This window comes from Oncorhynchus nerka, linkage group LG14, assembly GCF_034236695.1.
Source record: "Oncorhynchus nerka isolate Pitt River linkage group LG14, Oner_Uvic_2.0, whole genome shotgun sequence".
Classification (NCBI taxonomy): Eukaryota; Metazoa; Chordata; class Actinopteri; order Salmoniformes; family Salmonidae; genus Oncorhynchus; species Oncorhynchus nerka.
Window position 1 is genome coordinate 44,104,971 of NC_088409.1, and position 16,243 is coordinate 44,121,213.

The window sequence follows — 16,243 nt, forward strand, 5'->3', positions numbered from 1 at the left end:
CAGCAGCATAGAGATATTATGGACACGTTAGGAAAGAGATAGGGGAGATTGGTTGAAGATCTAGCAAGGGCTTGTCCAGAAGGGATACAGGTTTTTGTCAAAATTGACTTTTCGTAGCAGGTTTAGGAGAACTTATGCAGCAGGTTAGGAGAATTAACGTAGCAGGTTAGGATAATTAGGTTAAGGTTAAGAAGAGGGTTAGAGTTAGCTAAAATGTAAAACCCAAAACACCTTTGAGGTCAAATTTAAACATGACCCTCAGACAGTGAGGGTGTCCTAATATGGGCACCGTAAGGGTGGACTTGATGTGCATGCTGGAATTTGGCGGAGTTTGGAGGGACAGAGCTGGTGTCATGCTGAGTTTCTTTCTCTCTTTCGGAGGACCTGAGCCCTAGGACCATGCATCAGGACTACCTGGCCTGATAACTCCTTGCTGTCCCCAGTCCACCTTGCCGTGCTGCTGCTCCAGTTTCAACTGTTCTGCCTAAGGCTATGGAACCCTGACCTGTTCACCGGACGTGCTACCTGCCCCAGACCTGCTGTTTTCAACTCTCTAGAGACAGCAAGAGTGGTAGAGATACTCTGAACGATTGGCTATGAAAAGCCACCCTCGACAACCACTGTGATTATTATTATTTGACCCTGCTGGTCATCTATGAACATTTGAACATCTTGGCCATGTTCTGTTATAATCTCCACCCGGCACAGCCAGAAGAGGACTGGCCACCCATCGTAGCGGAGTCAATCACCACCTTCCGGAGACACCTGAAACCCCACCTCTTTAAGGAATACCTAGGATAGGATAAAGTAATCCTTCTCCCCCCTTAAAAGATTTAGATGCACTATTGTAAAGTGGCAGTTCCACTGGATGTCATAAGGTGAACGCACCAATTTGTAAGTCGCTCTGGATAAGAGCGTCTGCTAAATGACTTAAATGTAATGTAGCCTGGTTCCTCTCTAGGTTTCTTCCTAGGTTCTGGCCTTTCTAGGGAGTTTTTCCTGGCCACCGTGCTTCTACACCTGCATTGCTTGCTGTTTGGGGTTTTAGGCTGGGTTTCTGTACAGCACTTTGTGGCAGCTGATGTAAGAAGGGCTTTATAAATACATTTGATTTGATTTGAGTGTAGACCTGCCTCAGTATGTCACTGCTAAGATAGCACTGTATGGCTGTTGTTATCTTTGTTTGCGGAGTCAGTTGATGCAAATTTACAAAATATAATTCAAGGAAGGGAAGCTTCAAGACTACTGTAGCCGAGTCATTTTGAAAATACAAGCGCTTTAGGGCTGGGTGTTATATAGAATTCATTTAATTAATTTGAATTTATGTTTTAAGACGGTATTCCAAATGTCTGTATCACAAGAATCAAATTATTTATTAATTTTTTATGAGCATTTATGTCTACATGTTGTCTTTTTTGTCTCATCTCTATCGCTCCTTATATCCTGTGTGCGCACGCACGCACGCACACACACACGCACACACACACACACACACACACACCAAGCCCAGCAAATATGCTAACGAGCGCATATGAAAAAAGAAACAAATTGCAAAGACAGGCAGTCCAGCTCATAAAGTTATATATATATAGGCAGGAGCTATCGAATGTCATTTTTGGTGAGTTTGGACATTTACAAGTGATTGTGATCGAGAGATATTGTGTAAATGAACAGTACTGACTCTGGAGCAGCATACACATGGTCTGTGAGGACTCTGGAGTCGCTAGGGCAACCTGCCTGCCTGCTCTGCTCGAGAAGTAGAGAAAATGCAAGGACATTTTAAAATAGCAGTGGCAGTTGTACAGATAACTCATCCAAAGGGCTTTGACTTCTTGAATACAGCAGAACGCCAACACAGTATGATTCACCATCACTTTATTAATTCAGCTACTTAGATAACTAGCAAGTTAAACTTAGGGATCGTGTTAATACAGAATGATTTGTTTTTCATACAGCAAAAAAATATAAAATGCATAAGAAATATCTTGCTTCCACCACCATTGTAATTTCTGATCGGAATCAGACTCATTTTGTGCCTCAGTTGCACTTCCCAAATTGGATGAGAATTCACAAACGGGCATTCTATCAGCAGACAGTGTTCTGACTGATGTTTAGCTACTTTTCTCTGGTACTTTTCTAGGTGTAGCTAGTCTACTTTTCTCCAGTAAAATGCTAAATTAACTTTAAGAAGAACATTAGGAAATGTAGCTGGCTACATTCTTTATATGATAAACAGACATACGATTGCCATGCATAGTGTTTGCAAAAAATACGTGTTTTTCCTTGTAAGCTCATTTAGCCTAATTGTGTGGCTGCCAGCCGAATAGCGTTGCACTTCTGTTGTCATGTAATGACAATGAGCCTATTTTCTGACGAAGGTGTTGCACTAATATATTGTCTCTGAAGGAAAACTGTAGTTGCAAGTCCCTGATCACTCTTTATGTTCATCGAGAAGCAAAAAGAACACGGTTGACTTTCAATATAAAACGTGACCTCTGTCAACACACAGCTGGACTCACCTGCTCCCACTTTCTCCAGTTGTGCAAGTTACAAACAAACATGTGATTGTCTCATCTGTTCTGGAGAACTATGGTACGCTTCATAATGTAAAATAATGTCACAGGTGTAATGATGAACACAGTCTGCTTTAATTTCTAACATATTGCACAAGTTGACTGCAGGTATTTACTTTTAAAAAGTAGATACAAATATTCAAATGTATAGAGAAACATCAAAGAAGTAGTTTCAACGTTATTGGCGGTATTGAAAAAACCATCCTGTGACTATTTCCAAATAAATACCTGTGTATAAGGTATACACGGTATACCGCCCAAGTCTAATTCCTGCACCTGCATGAACACCTCTTTATACTTCTATTGGTACATTGTTTTGCTAGGACTGGATAGGTAGCTAGCTAGCTAACGATAGCTAGGACACAGGTAGACAGTGTCCTTCGCTCCCACCTGTCAGGCACTGATTTCCCACAGCTCTGTTAAAGACAGCAAGGGCAGGTCTTCGGGGAAGTGGGAGCGAAGGACACTGTGTGCTAGCTATGTAGCTAGGAGGACTCCAGAACACGACGGGCGGGAAGTGGGGGCGAAGGACACTGTGTGCTAGCTATGTAGCTAGGAGGACTCCAGAACACGACGGGCGGGAAGTGGGGGCGAAGGACACTGTGTGCTAGCTATGTAGCTAGGAGGACTCCAGAACACGACGGGCGGGAAGTGGGGGCGAAGGACACTGTGTGCTAGCTATGTAGCTAGGAGGACTCCAGAACACGACGGGCGGGAAGTGGGGGCGAAGGACACTGTGTGCTAGCTATGTAGCTAGGAGGACTCCAGAACACGACGGGCGGGAAGTGGGGGGCGAAGGACACTGTGTGCTAGCTATGTAGCTAGGAGGACTCCAGAACACGACGGGCGGGAAGTGGGGGCGAAGGACACTGTGTGCTAGCTATGTAGCTAGGAGGACTCCAGAACATGACGGGCGGGAAGTGGGGGCGAAGGACACTGTGTGCTAGCTATGTAGCTAGGAGGACTCCAGAACACGACGGGCGGGAAGTGGGGGCGCCACTGGTAGCTAGCTAGCTAGGACATCGGTAGACGCCTCTTGACCCACATTTTAATCGCATAGACTATCAGGGGAAATCCAGAACATCAAGTGTCACACAAGCATGAAGATGGCATGCTCGATTGCAGGAACCCATGGGAATGCCCCGAATTGCTGGCTGCAATCACACACTATTGTTTCAACTCTGTATTTGCAGAGTGGTCTAACATAATCGATCATATTGGACACCGAAACACATTGAGACATTATTTTACTGTAGTAGAGGAGAAATGAACCTTTCCATTGATACCCTTTTTAGGTCTCAACTCCTCAAATTGCGTGCAGATCGAACACTTCTAAAACTGGAGTATCAATGAACATTGATTCTGGAAAATAAATGCTCAGCCTGTCACACGTGGCATTGCGGTACCATGTACCACTAGTAACATTTTAGCCAAAGACTGTTATACTAGCTGTCTAGTCTGTGTTTTATAACTGTGCAAAAAGCATTCAACACTATTACATAACTCGTTCCCATTCTGAGAAATAAGTTAGGCCACTTGATTTCAACATCTGAACAAGGTAGACAGGCTAGCATGCTATTCAAACAGTTGGAGAGGGACAGAACGATGTGTTCATAACCATTCAACTGGCCTACCTTGGTTTCTAGCTATAAAGTTGGCTAGTTAGTTAGTTGGCTAAAGATTAGCTGGCTACTCACTAGCACGTGGGCTCGTGCTTGAGATATTGTTTATGAGACCTGTGTTCATTTTCTATAAAGTTAGTCATTATTAGTGAATGTGTATTATGCATGGATCTGGTTACATTTGTAACAAAAAAGGGCATTATCATAGACAGACGATGCCCCACATATCATATCAACCCCAGTTTTTCATTTAGTTTAATTTCTGTGGTAGTGTGTGTTTGCGTGCGCTTGTGTGACAGTCTTGGTGAGTGTGCGTGTGTCTATTTGTAGGCAGGGTGAGCCTCACTGTACGCATCCCTCCGGTTGCCGTTGGTGTCCCTTCATTTCACGCTCCGACGCCCTGCGTGAATCCTCCTCTTCCCCCGGCTCATTATCAACGATGGTTCAATGAGACACACACACATGGTGGGGGGCGGGGGGGGGGACCAAATCATTATTCAAATAATACAGGGGGTCAGTGCATAAGCGACAACACCTTTGTTTGTATATTTCTGACTTTCCCAAATAACTAAGTCAACCGCCAAACACATCCAGCCTGACCTGGATCAATGAGGTACTCAGCACCACGGCGGCTGAGATGCCAACCAGGGGATTTGGGTATTGAAAATCCGAATGGACCGTCTGTTGTTGTTATAACGGCATTATGCTCACCCTCCTCCCTCTCTTCTCTCATTTTCCTTGGCAGGGCCAAGTGTGCACGGAGCTGAATTCGGCCACCTGCCCGACAACATTACAGTGCTGGAAGGAGAGAGCATCATTCTGAGGTAACTCTTTGATCCTACACCTGCACCTACTAATTACATGTTCAAATTGTTTTTTTTTTCCTCCCCTCATCATGCTGACTTAATTGCCAATTCACTGTCATAAAAACCTCATGAGCTTTACCCCAACTAGGTTGAAAAATGTTCCTCAGAATATTTTGCCAATATCCTGGACTCTGAGGCCTTCATAAAAGCCTACTGTCAATCAACATTTTAACTATTTAACCCGCTGTCAGGTGTCATTCCAAATCTGGTCACCCTCACTGTCATCTCATATTGCCTAGCCCTAGAACCATAGACCACTGTCAGGCTCCTGTAGTTGATATATGATGCCCTTTCATACTTACAGGCTCATCTATTCATTGCATGGGTGATTAAAGGTAATATCACTGGCCTATTCACTGGAGGCCATGTGATCTACCTCACAGAGATTTTTTTTTTTTTAGCCTGGCCACATCAATTAAACATAAGCACTCAGGCTTATCCTCTCCTGGCCTGGTCCCCAGCTGAAGCTTCTAAGGACATCTAGTGGTGAAGGACAGTACTGTAGTCATAATGTCACAAAACATTTCTAGTTCAGAAACTAGGAAAATTACATTCCAAACTCTAAATAATATTTGTTTTCATATATACGTATAGACTGAGTGTACAGTGAAAAGGTGAAAGCTATGATCCCTTATTGATGTCACTTGTTAAATCTGCTTCAATCAGTGTAGATGAAGGGGAGGAGACAGGTTAAAGAAGGATGTTTAAGCCTTGAGACAATTGAGACATGGATTGTGTATGTGTGCCATTCAGAGAGTGAATGGGTAACACATTTGAACGGGTTATGGTAGTAGGTGCCAGGCGCACTAGTTTGAGTGTGTCAAGAACTGCAACGCTGCTGGGTGTTTCACGCTAAACAATTGCCCATGTGTATCAAGAATGGTATCACACAAAGGACAACTGCGGGAAGCATTGGACTCAACATGGGCCAGCATCCCTGTGGAACGCTTTCGACACCTTGTAGAATCCATCCCCCGACAAATTGAGGCTGTTCTGAGGGGTGTGCAACTCAATATTAGGAAGGTGTTCCTATTGCTTTGTACACTCAGTGTATATAACCAGGGTAGTTACATTGAGGTCAAATCTGGTTTTCAAGAAAGTCTTGTATATTAAAGAAAATAAAGTAGACAAAGGAGTGGGCGAGTTTGTTTTGTATTACCCGGTGCCTGGGGTACATGGAGGTGGAGATTTCACCTGGAATGAACTTGCCCAGTCTAACCTGCTTGAGGTTATACCAGACAGTTCTGAAAAACTATTACTAATCTACTTTAGACCTTTTCTAATGTTTAAACAATAACATGTTCTGTTTGCACAACCAAGAGATGAACCACACACTGGTTGAGTCAACGTTGTTTCCACATCATTTAAATGAAATTACCCTTAACCAACGTGGAATAGATGTTCAATTGACGTCTGCCCAGCGCCATTATTGACTAGCTAGCTAGTTAATTAATTGACTACAGTAGCTAGCATAAAATTAAAAGTTTAACCAAAAACCAGAACAAATTAGTTTTATAAACACATTGACTTCTTGCTACCAGATAAACAAAACAAAATCATCAAGCAACATTTATTTCCCGTTTATTATCCATTTGCTCTGGTGGTGTTAGCTACATTTCACTAGCACAGCAAATAACCACAGAGCTAGCGCAATGTGAAGGTAGAGAAAGATCCATTTACCTTGTTAGCCTCTCTGGGATAGGGGGGACGCAAATGTTCTACCTGGCCAATTGCCAGGGAAATGCAGAGTGCCAAATTCATATAAAATGCTATAAAATTAAAACTTTCATTAAATCACACATGTAATATACCAAATTAAAGCTACACTCGTTGTGAATCTAGCCAACATGTCAAAAAGGCTTTTCGGCGAAAGCATAAGAAGCTATTATCTGATGATAGCACAACAGTAAACAAAGAGAAAAATAATATTTCAACCCTACAGGCGCTACACAAAACGCAGAAATAAAATATAAATCATGCCTTACCCTTGACGAGCTTCTTTTGTTGGCACTCCAATATGTCCCATAAACATCACAAATGGTCCTTTTGTTCGATTAATTCCGTCCATATATATCCAAAATGTCAATTTATTTGTCGCGTTTGATCCAGTAAAAAAACAGCTTCTAATTCTCGCAACGTCACTACAAAATATCTCAAAAGTTACCTGTAAACTTTGCCAAAACATTTCAAACTACTTTTGTAATACAACCTTAGGTATTTTTAAACGATAATAATCGATCAAATTGAAGACGGGTCTATCTGTTTTCAATACAGGACAACAACATACTAACGCTACTTTTTTAGTCTTGCCCAACTCTCAACAGTGTTACACTATTTCAAGATGGCCGTACTTCTTCATTTCACAAAGGAATAACCTCAACCATTTTCCAAAGACTGGTGACATCCAGTGGAAGTGGTAGGAACTGCAAACAAGTGCCGTAGAAATCTAGTTCCCCAATGAAATCTCATTGAATAGACAGTGACCTAAAAAAAATAATCCGAATTGTTAGTCCTCAGAGTTTTGCCTGCTACATAAGTTCTGTTATACTCACAGACATGATTCAAACAGTTTTAGAAACTTCAGAGTGTTTTCTATCCAGATCTACTAATAATATGCATATCTTATACAGAGCTAGCTGGATGTGAAGGTAGAGAAAGATCCACTTACCTTGTTAGCCAGCTGGATAAATACATTTCTCTCACAACAGCCAACAATATAACTAAACTAAATGTAGCTAGCCTACAAGTCCAATGTTTGACGGCCACATTGTTTACATCAAAAGTTAGGTAGCAGCATTAATTACCACTTTCAGCCCCTCTCACCCCTCACCAATCTGTCTCTTCTAGCTCTTCATATGCTTCCTCCAAACACAACTATATTTTACCCAGGTGTATTTCCCACGTAGTGTGCTTGGTATGTATTGGTATTTCCCACCTTGTGCTTGGTATGTATTATCAACCTCACATTACGAGACCTAGCTAGTGGTTTGTTTACAAAACTATAATACAAACGCATATAATTACAACAGGATGATCAAAATGTAATTTGAAATGAATTCAAATGAACCTTAAAATATTCCTTTCTGCACTCCCTCATGATAGTGATATTTGCGACCTGACCAAAATCCCATAGAAATTGGAGTTATAGATCTGTCATTCGCTTTGAAACTTTAAGGCCTACCTTCATTACAAGGGTAGGGCTTGCACTAATCCATTTCATGAAACATGTACAGTAGCTGTAAAAGTCAAATCTGGTATCCATCAACATGGCTAGCCTCATTAATTGTTTAATGAAAAAGAGAAGGTAACACTTCATCTTAAGGGGTCCCTATTAAAGTGTAATTACATATGTAATTACACGGTAACAAGTATTCTAAACAATTGTAATAATTTATAGTTACACTGTATTTTAACATGTAACTGGTGGTAATTGCAGTCTGTAATTACAGGGGTGTAACAACAAATGTTTTATTTTAATTTGTAATTTAATTGTATTTCACCTTTATTTAACCAGGTAGGCAAGTTGAGAACAAGTTCTCATTTACAATTGCGACCTGACCAAGATAAAGCAAAGCAGTTTGACACATACAACAACACAGAGTTACACATGGAGTAAAACAAACATAGAGTCAATAATACAGTAGACAAATAAGTCTATATACAATGTGAGCAAATTAGGTGAGATAAGGGAGGTAAAGGCAAAAAAAGGCAATGGTGGCGAAGTAAATACAATATAGCAAGTAAAACACTGGAATGGTAGATTTGCAGTGGGAGAATGTGCAAGGTAGAGATAGACATAAGAGGGTGCAAAGGAGCAAAATAAATAAATAAATACAGTAGGGGAAGAGGTAGTTGTTTGGGCTAAATTATCGATGGGCTATGTACAGGTGCAGTAATCTGTGAGCTGCTCTGACAGCTGGTGCTTAAAGCTAGTGAGGGAGACAAGTGTTTCCAGTTTCAGAGATTTTTGTAGTTCGTTCCAGTCATTGGCAGCAGAGAACTGGAAGGAGAGGCGGCCAAAGGAAGAATTTGTTTTGGGGGTGACTAGAGAGATATACCTGCTGGAGCGCGAGCTACAGGTGGGTGCTGCTATGGTGACCAGCGAGCTGAGATAAGGGGGGAATGCTTGTTACCATGCTTGTTTAAATTTCAAAGTTTCCGATAACATCCCAACGCACCATATTTCAGTGTTAGTGAATTGAAAACTGACCACTAGAGTCTGATGCCCAGTCCCAATAGCAAAACAGATTCAAAAACAGTTCACATAAAAAAAGATCAAGCTAGTAGATCAAGCTAACGTTTGAGTCAGTGTTGTAGTACTCGAGACGGTCTCGAGACCTCATTTTGAGTGTCTCGGTCTTGTCTCATTGTCGGATACATTTGTACTCTGTCTTGACTCGGTCTCTTAATTTCGACTCTTAATTTCGAAAAACTCATAATTATCGGCTTCCATTCAGTAAGCGTACAAAACCGCATTGCCAGGCCAAATATATTCACTCCTTTTTTAGAACATTAACACCTGAACAGTCTATATAGTGCATTCGTAAAGTATTAAGAACCCTTGACTTTTTTCACATTTTGTTACGTTACAGCCTTATTCTTATTTTTTCTCATCAATTTAGACACAATACCCCATAATGACAAAGCAAAAACAGGTTTTTAGACATTTTAGCAAATGTATTAAAAAAAAGTATTGTCACGAATATTACCGACGGTGGCTCTCCTTCTGGTTCGGGTGGCGCTCGGCGGTCGTCGTCGCCGGTCTACTAGCTGCCACCGATCCTTTGTTCTGTGTTCGTTTGGTTTTGTCTCATTGGTTTCACCTGTTCCTTGTTTGGTTGTTAGGGTGGGGTTATTTAAGTTAGTTTAGCCCGCTTCTGTTTGTGCGGGCTTGTTCATCTGTATGTGTTAGAGTGGTTAGTGTTTTCGTCGGGTTTCTCGCTGTCCTTATATTTCACGATAGGGTACATTTTTGTTTTGTAGTTATACCGGGTTTGGGTATACTATTTTTGGACATTAAAGCGTGTTTTTCCCGCATCCTTTGCTCTCTGCGCCTGACTCCACACCTATTCACTCATTGAGCGTTACAAGTATTCAGACCCTTTACTCAGTATTTTGTAAAGGCACCTTTGGCAGTGATTACAGCCTTGAGTCTTATGGGTATGACGCTACAAGCTTGGCACAAATACATTTGGGGAATTTCTCTCATTCTTCTCTGCAGATCCTCTCAAGCTCTGTCAGGTTGGATGGGGAGCGTCGCTGCACAGCTATTTTCAGGTCTCTCCAGAGATGTTCGATCGGGTTCAAGAGAAGCTTGTTTCTCATGGTCTGAGAGTCTTTTGAGTGCATTTTGGCAAACTCCAAGCAGGCTGTCATGTGCCTTTTTACTGAGGAGTAGCTTCCATCTGGCCACTCTACCATAAAGATCTAATTGGTAGAGTGCTGCAGCGATGGTTGTCCTTCTGGAAGGTATTCCCATCTCCACAGAGGAACTCTGTCAGAGTGACCATCGGGTTCTTGGTCACCTCCCTGACCAAGGCCCTTCTCCCCTGATTGCTCAGTTTGGTTGGGCGGCCAGCTCTAGGAAGAGTCTTGGTAGTTCCAAACTTCTTCCATTTAAGAATGATGGAGGCCTCATGGCTTGGTTTTTGCTTTGACATGCACTGTCAACTGTGAGATCTTAAATAGACAGGTGGGTGCCTGTCACGCTCGTCGAAATGATTGGACCAAGGTGCAGCGTGCGTAGAGTTCCACATATTTTAATAAATCAAAATTCACCGAACAAAACAATAACGCACAAATGAAACGTGGAGCTACTGGTGTGCACTATCTGTAGACAAGATCCCACCAAGCACATGAGGAAACTCATTGAAGGAAGCTGTCTCTGATTGGGAACCATACCAGGCCAACATAAACCATTAATCACCTAGATGACCCGCCCTAGTCACTATCACAACCCCAACCAACATAGAGAATAAACAGCTCTCTATGGTCAGGGCTTGACAGTGCCTTTCCAAATCATGTACAATCAATTAAATGTACCGCAGGTGGACTCCAATCAAGTCTTAGAAACATATCAAGGATGATCAAGGGAAACAGGTTGCACCTGAGCTCCATTTCTAGTCTCATAACAAAGGGTATTTCTGTTTTATATTTTTAATACATTTGCAAAACTTCCTAAAAACCTGTTTTCACTTTGTCATTATGGGATATTGTATTTAGATCGATGAGGATTAAAAAAAAATGTTTTAATCCATTTGAGAATAAGGTTGTAACGTAACAAAATGTGAAAAAGGGAAGGGGCCTGAATACTTTCCGAATGCACTGTATTATCAACATGTTTGCACAGTGGCGAACCTATCGGACCTAGGCCTTCAGTGTGTGACAGGGTAATGACGCTGAAAAGGCAGCAGCAGCAATACCAGCGGACTCATGGAGGAGAGTACACTTTTTAGTAAAACACAGAGGGCCAGTGGTGTAATGGAGGCTATATGCAAGTATATGCAAGTTATTTGGATTTTTACTAATTATCTTTGAAAGACAGGGTCCTGAAAAAGGGATGTTTCTTTTTTTGCTGAGTTTACATGTAGGTAGAGTTATTAAAGTGACTATGTTTAAATAATAACAGAAACTAGCAGCTGTGTAAAAGAGGCGGTGGGGGGTGGGCAATGCAAATAGTCTGGGTAACCATTTGATTAGATGTTCAGGAGTCTTATGGCTTGGGCTAGAAGCTGATTAGAAGCCTCTTGGACCTAGACTTGGCGCTCCGGTACCTCCTTGCCGTACGGTAGCAGAGAGAACAGGGTGGCTGGAGTCTTTGACAATTTTCAGGGCCTTCCTCTGACACTGCCTGGTATAGAGGTCCTGGATGGCAGGAAGCTTGATCCCGGTGATGTACTGGGCCGTACGCATTACCTTCCGTAGTGCCTTGCGGTCGGAGGCCAAGCAGTTGCCATACCAGGCAGTGATGAAATCAGTCATGATGCTCTCGATGGTGCAGCTGTAGAACCTTTTGAGGATCTGAGGACCCATGCCAAATCTTTTCAGTCTCCTGAGGGGGAATAGGTTTTGTCGTGCCCTCTTCACGCCTGTCTTGTTGTCCCCGGTTGTAATTTTGACCTTGAGAAAACAACTACTAAGTTAGCTAGCCGTTTCCAGCGGCAACGGAACAGCTGTTGTTTTCAAACACTTCGGACGTTCTTTGAGGTTCCAGGGTTCACTTCTGCTCCTCCTCAAAAAGGTATATGTTATCTTTGTTCATACATAAGCACATACAGACTCACCTCAATAAACAGTATGTACACTACCTTTCAAAAGTTTGGGGTCACTTAGAAATGTCCTTGTTATTTTTTGTCCATTAAAATAATGTAAAATTGGAAATACAGTGTAGACATTGTTAATGTTGTAAATGACTATTGTAGCTGGAAACGGCAGATTTGTTATGGAATATCTATATAGGCGTACAGAGGCCCATTATCAGCAACCATCACCGTCTTCCAATGACACGCTGTGTTAGCTAATCCAAGTTTATAATTTTAAAGGCTAATTGATGATTAGAAAACCTTTTTGAAATTAAGTTAGCACAGCTGAAAACTGTTGTCCTGATTAAAGAATCAATAAAACTTGCCTTCTTTAGACTAGTATCTGGAGCATCATCATTTGTGGGTTCGATTACAGGCTCAAAATGGCCAGAAACAAAGACCTTTCTTCTGAAACTCGTCAGTCTATTCTTGTTCTGAGAAATGAAAGCTATTCCATGCGAGAAATTGCCAAGAAACTGAAGATCTTGTACAACGCTGTGTACTACTCCCTTCACAGAACAGCGCAAACTGGCTCTAACCAGAATAGAAAGAGGAGTGGGAGGCCCCGGTGCGCGACTGAGCAAGAGGACAAGTACATTAGAGTGTCTAGGTTGAGAAACAGGCACCTCACAAGTCCTCAACTGTCAGCTTCATTAAATAGTACCCTCAAAACACCAGTCTCAATGTCAACAGTGAAGAGGCGACTCCGGGATGCTGACGTTCTAGGCAGAGTTGCAAAGAAAAAGCCATATCTCAGACTGGCCAATAAAAATAAAAGATTAAGATGGGCAAAATAACATAAGTACTGGACAGAGGAAGATTGGAAAAAGGTGTTATGTGGACAGACGAATCTAAGATTGAGGTGTTCGGATCACAAAGAAGAACATTCCTGAGACACAGAAAAAATGTAAAGATGCTGGAGGAGTGCTTGACGCCATCTGTCAAGCATGGTGAAGGCAATGTGATGGTCTGGGTGTGCTTTGGTGGTGGTAAAGTGGGAGATTTGTACAGGGTCAAATTAATCTGGAAGACTATGACTCTATTTTGCAACGCCATGCCGTACCTTGTGGACAGCGCTTAACTGAAGCCAATTTCCTCCTACAACAGGACAATGACCCAAAGCACAGCTCCAAACTATGCAATAACTATTTAGGGAAGAAGCAGTCAGCTGGTATTCTGTCTATAATGGAGTGGCCAGCACAGTCACCAGATCTCAACCCGATTGAGCTGTTGTGGGAGCAGCTTAACCGTGTGGTAGGTAAGAAGTGCCCATCAAGCCAATCTCTGTAAATATTGTACTTTTGTACTTTAAAAAAACAAAATTGTGGCATTTTTTTATTATTATTTTGGGGTTTGACTGCTGTGATGGTTGATCACTTACATCTTGTTGTCTTGACTCTCAGAGTTGCAGAATTGCGATGAAAAGTCATATTTTTGTCTTACAGTTAGCAAGCTAACAGGCTGTTTGAATTCAAATAATACAGCCCCGGCTTTATTGTTTCATCTGCCGGGAAGAATTACAACAAGTACTGGATGCTGTGTCCAGCGATGGCAGAAGAGGCTCAGGGACCGGTCTTAACCACTGCCAAGATGTGGTGGCTTTTCGGGCACTTTTCAGCAGTCGCGGCATCACCCAGGAAATGGAGGACCGGTACTTACAGAAGAGCGGGTCATATGGAGGACCGGTACTTACAGAAGAGCGGGTCATATGGAGGACCGGTACTTACAGAAGAGCGGGTCATATGGAGGACCGGTACTTACAGAAGAGCGGGTCATATGGAGGACCGGTACTTACAGAAGAGCGGGTCATATGGAGGACCGGTACTTACAGAAGAGCGGGTCATATGGAGGACCGGTACTTACAGAAGAGCGGGTCATATGGAGGACCGGTACTTACAGAAGAGCGGGTCATGTGGAGGACCGGTACTTACAGAAGAGCGGGTCATATGGAGGAAAAGCAGATGTGGTGCACTGATAAAGCGCCTGTTTGTCAGACTGTCTTTGTTTCTGTCTGGCTATTCTATTGATGCCCCCCCCCCTGAAGCTACACTGCCTTTCCAATCCAAACGGCCTCATCTCCCAGCCTTTCATCCCATGCCAAATAGAGACATTCAATATCCATCAAAATTGTAATGTGTTGTTTCTTTGTTTGGCTTTCAGATTATTTTCTGTAATGAAAAGCACTATTCAAGTTAAATGATTATTAATACATTATCTGGGTCCTGTCTTATCCCCTGTTTTCTCCCCCTCTTATCTCGAAGGTGTAAAATCGACGAGGAGGTGACCCACAAGGCGTGGTTGAACCGCTCAAACATCCTGTTTGCGGGGACAGACAAGTGGTCGCTGGATAGACGGGTGTCGCTGGTCAACAGTAACACCAGTGACTTCTCCATCCAGATAGAGAGGGTGGAGGTGGCTGACGAGGGGCTGTACACCTGCAGCTTCCAGGCCAGCAACAAGCCCCGCATAGCCCACGTCTTCCTCATCGTCCAAGGTGAGTCCCTGGGGGGTAGGATAAAACATTGTTTTAAATCTCAAGCCCAAATCATCCCAAAGTGTCTGACGTTGGTTGCGTACACCGGTGAATTCGTCAAAGGATATTTAAAACATGCTAATTTGGGGGATATGGACTTGGTATTTGGACAAGGAAAGCTAGTGAGTTATGATTTGTTGACAGCAGCCAGGGAAAAACAAAAAAAAGTATGGCTTTATCTATCTCTTTGTCCAAAGTTTGTTTACAGGGTAAGTAAACACATATTTAGGTGTATTAGCCCTTTAATTGCTATATTTGAATGTGTTTACAACACATATTAGACCTGGTTCCGTAATGGGCATGTACCACTTTATTTACGGGATTATTTATTCACCTCCAGGTTTTAGTCCAGCAATTGTAAACACAGCTTTACTTTTACTTTACAAAAAAAATGTAAAGTGACCCAAGGCCTTTGTTAGTGTTGTGCAGTGGATGGAGCCTTGGTCTGAGTAAAGAAAGCAGCCAACTGAGTCCTTAGCAACTGTGCCTCGAGCCAATACATTAGCACTGATGCAAGTTTACCTCAGAACTGAGAGGGGTGGGTAGATCCTGGGGTAAGTTGGTAAGACCATATGGGCGTACAGGGGGCTGTCCAACTGCCTGACTGAATCATTGACAATGCAGGACCAGATCTGGGCCTATCGTCAAGGCAACGGTGGAGTGAGTGAGAGTTTGACTGATCCTGAATGACGTGATTTATTGGCGCCCGGCTGCTCGGCTGATGGATTGCAGACCTTTTCTCCCTGTATCTGTCAATTGTTATGTATATTGCACCTTGTGTACTAGCATATCGCAATAATACAAGACTGGTGGAATAAAAATGAAAAATATTAGGGTATATATCAACTGGCCAACAGACACACACACACATACCATGCTGCTGCAGAGATGGAGAGAGAGAGAGAGAGCAAGCTGGGAAAGTTTCAGCAGTCTTGTGTGTGTGTGTGTGTGTGTGTGTGTGTGTGTGTGTGTGTGTGTGTGTGTGTGTGTGTGTGTGTGTGTGTGTGTGTGTGTGTGCATGCGTCTGTATATAGGCAGGGTACAGGCAGCATTACCCAGAAGGCTAAGCCAGCCGCTCTCCAACAGACTGTTCACATAGTGCAGGCGCCAAGGAGAAGCATTTATCCGCAGGGCAAACGGGCACACAGATGACCATGTTTCCCTAGTTTCCAAGTCGCCTCACATTTCAGTCTAAGCCGCGATATCACACAAAATAATTACACCCCAGAGTCACTGCATCAAAAAGTGATGGCCATGGTGGGTTAGCGATGGCTCCAATCTTTGCTTTATCACGAGAGTATTTTCGCCTGGCCAGATAGTTAAAAATGGGATCCAGTAGTTAGATGCG

At 42.7% G+C, this 16,243-nt stretch overlaps 2 protein-coding genes across 3 annotated transcripts in view; one reads left to right on the top strand and one right to left on the bottom strand.

Moving 5' to 3' along the window:
- The window catches only part of LOC115141188 (igLON family member 5), a 169,294-nt gene that overhangs the window by 125,481 nt on the left and 27,570 nt on the right, over positions 1 to 16,243 (top strand). For both annotated transcript variants that reach the window (XM_029679911.2, XM_029679910.2), the window contains exons 2-3: positions 4,941 to 5,019; positions 14,624 to 14,856. In XM_029679911.2, the coding sequence (XP_029535771.2) occupies positions 4,941 to 5,019; positions 14,624 to 14,856 (312 nt within the window). The remainder of the gene's footprint in view (positions 1 to 4,940; positions 5,020 to 14,623; positions 14,857 to 16,243) is intronic.
- Positions 1 to 16,243, bottom strand: part of LOC115141189 (free fatty acid receptor 2-like) — an 87,128-nt gene that overhangs the window by 31,938 nt on the left and 38,947 nt on the right. The gene's annotated exons all lie outside the window — the stretch shown is intronic.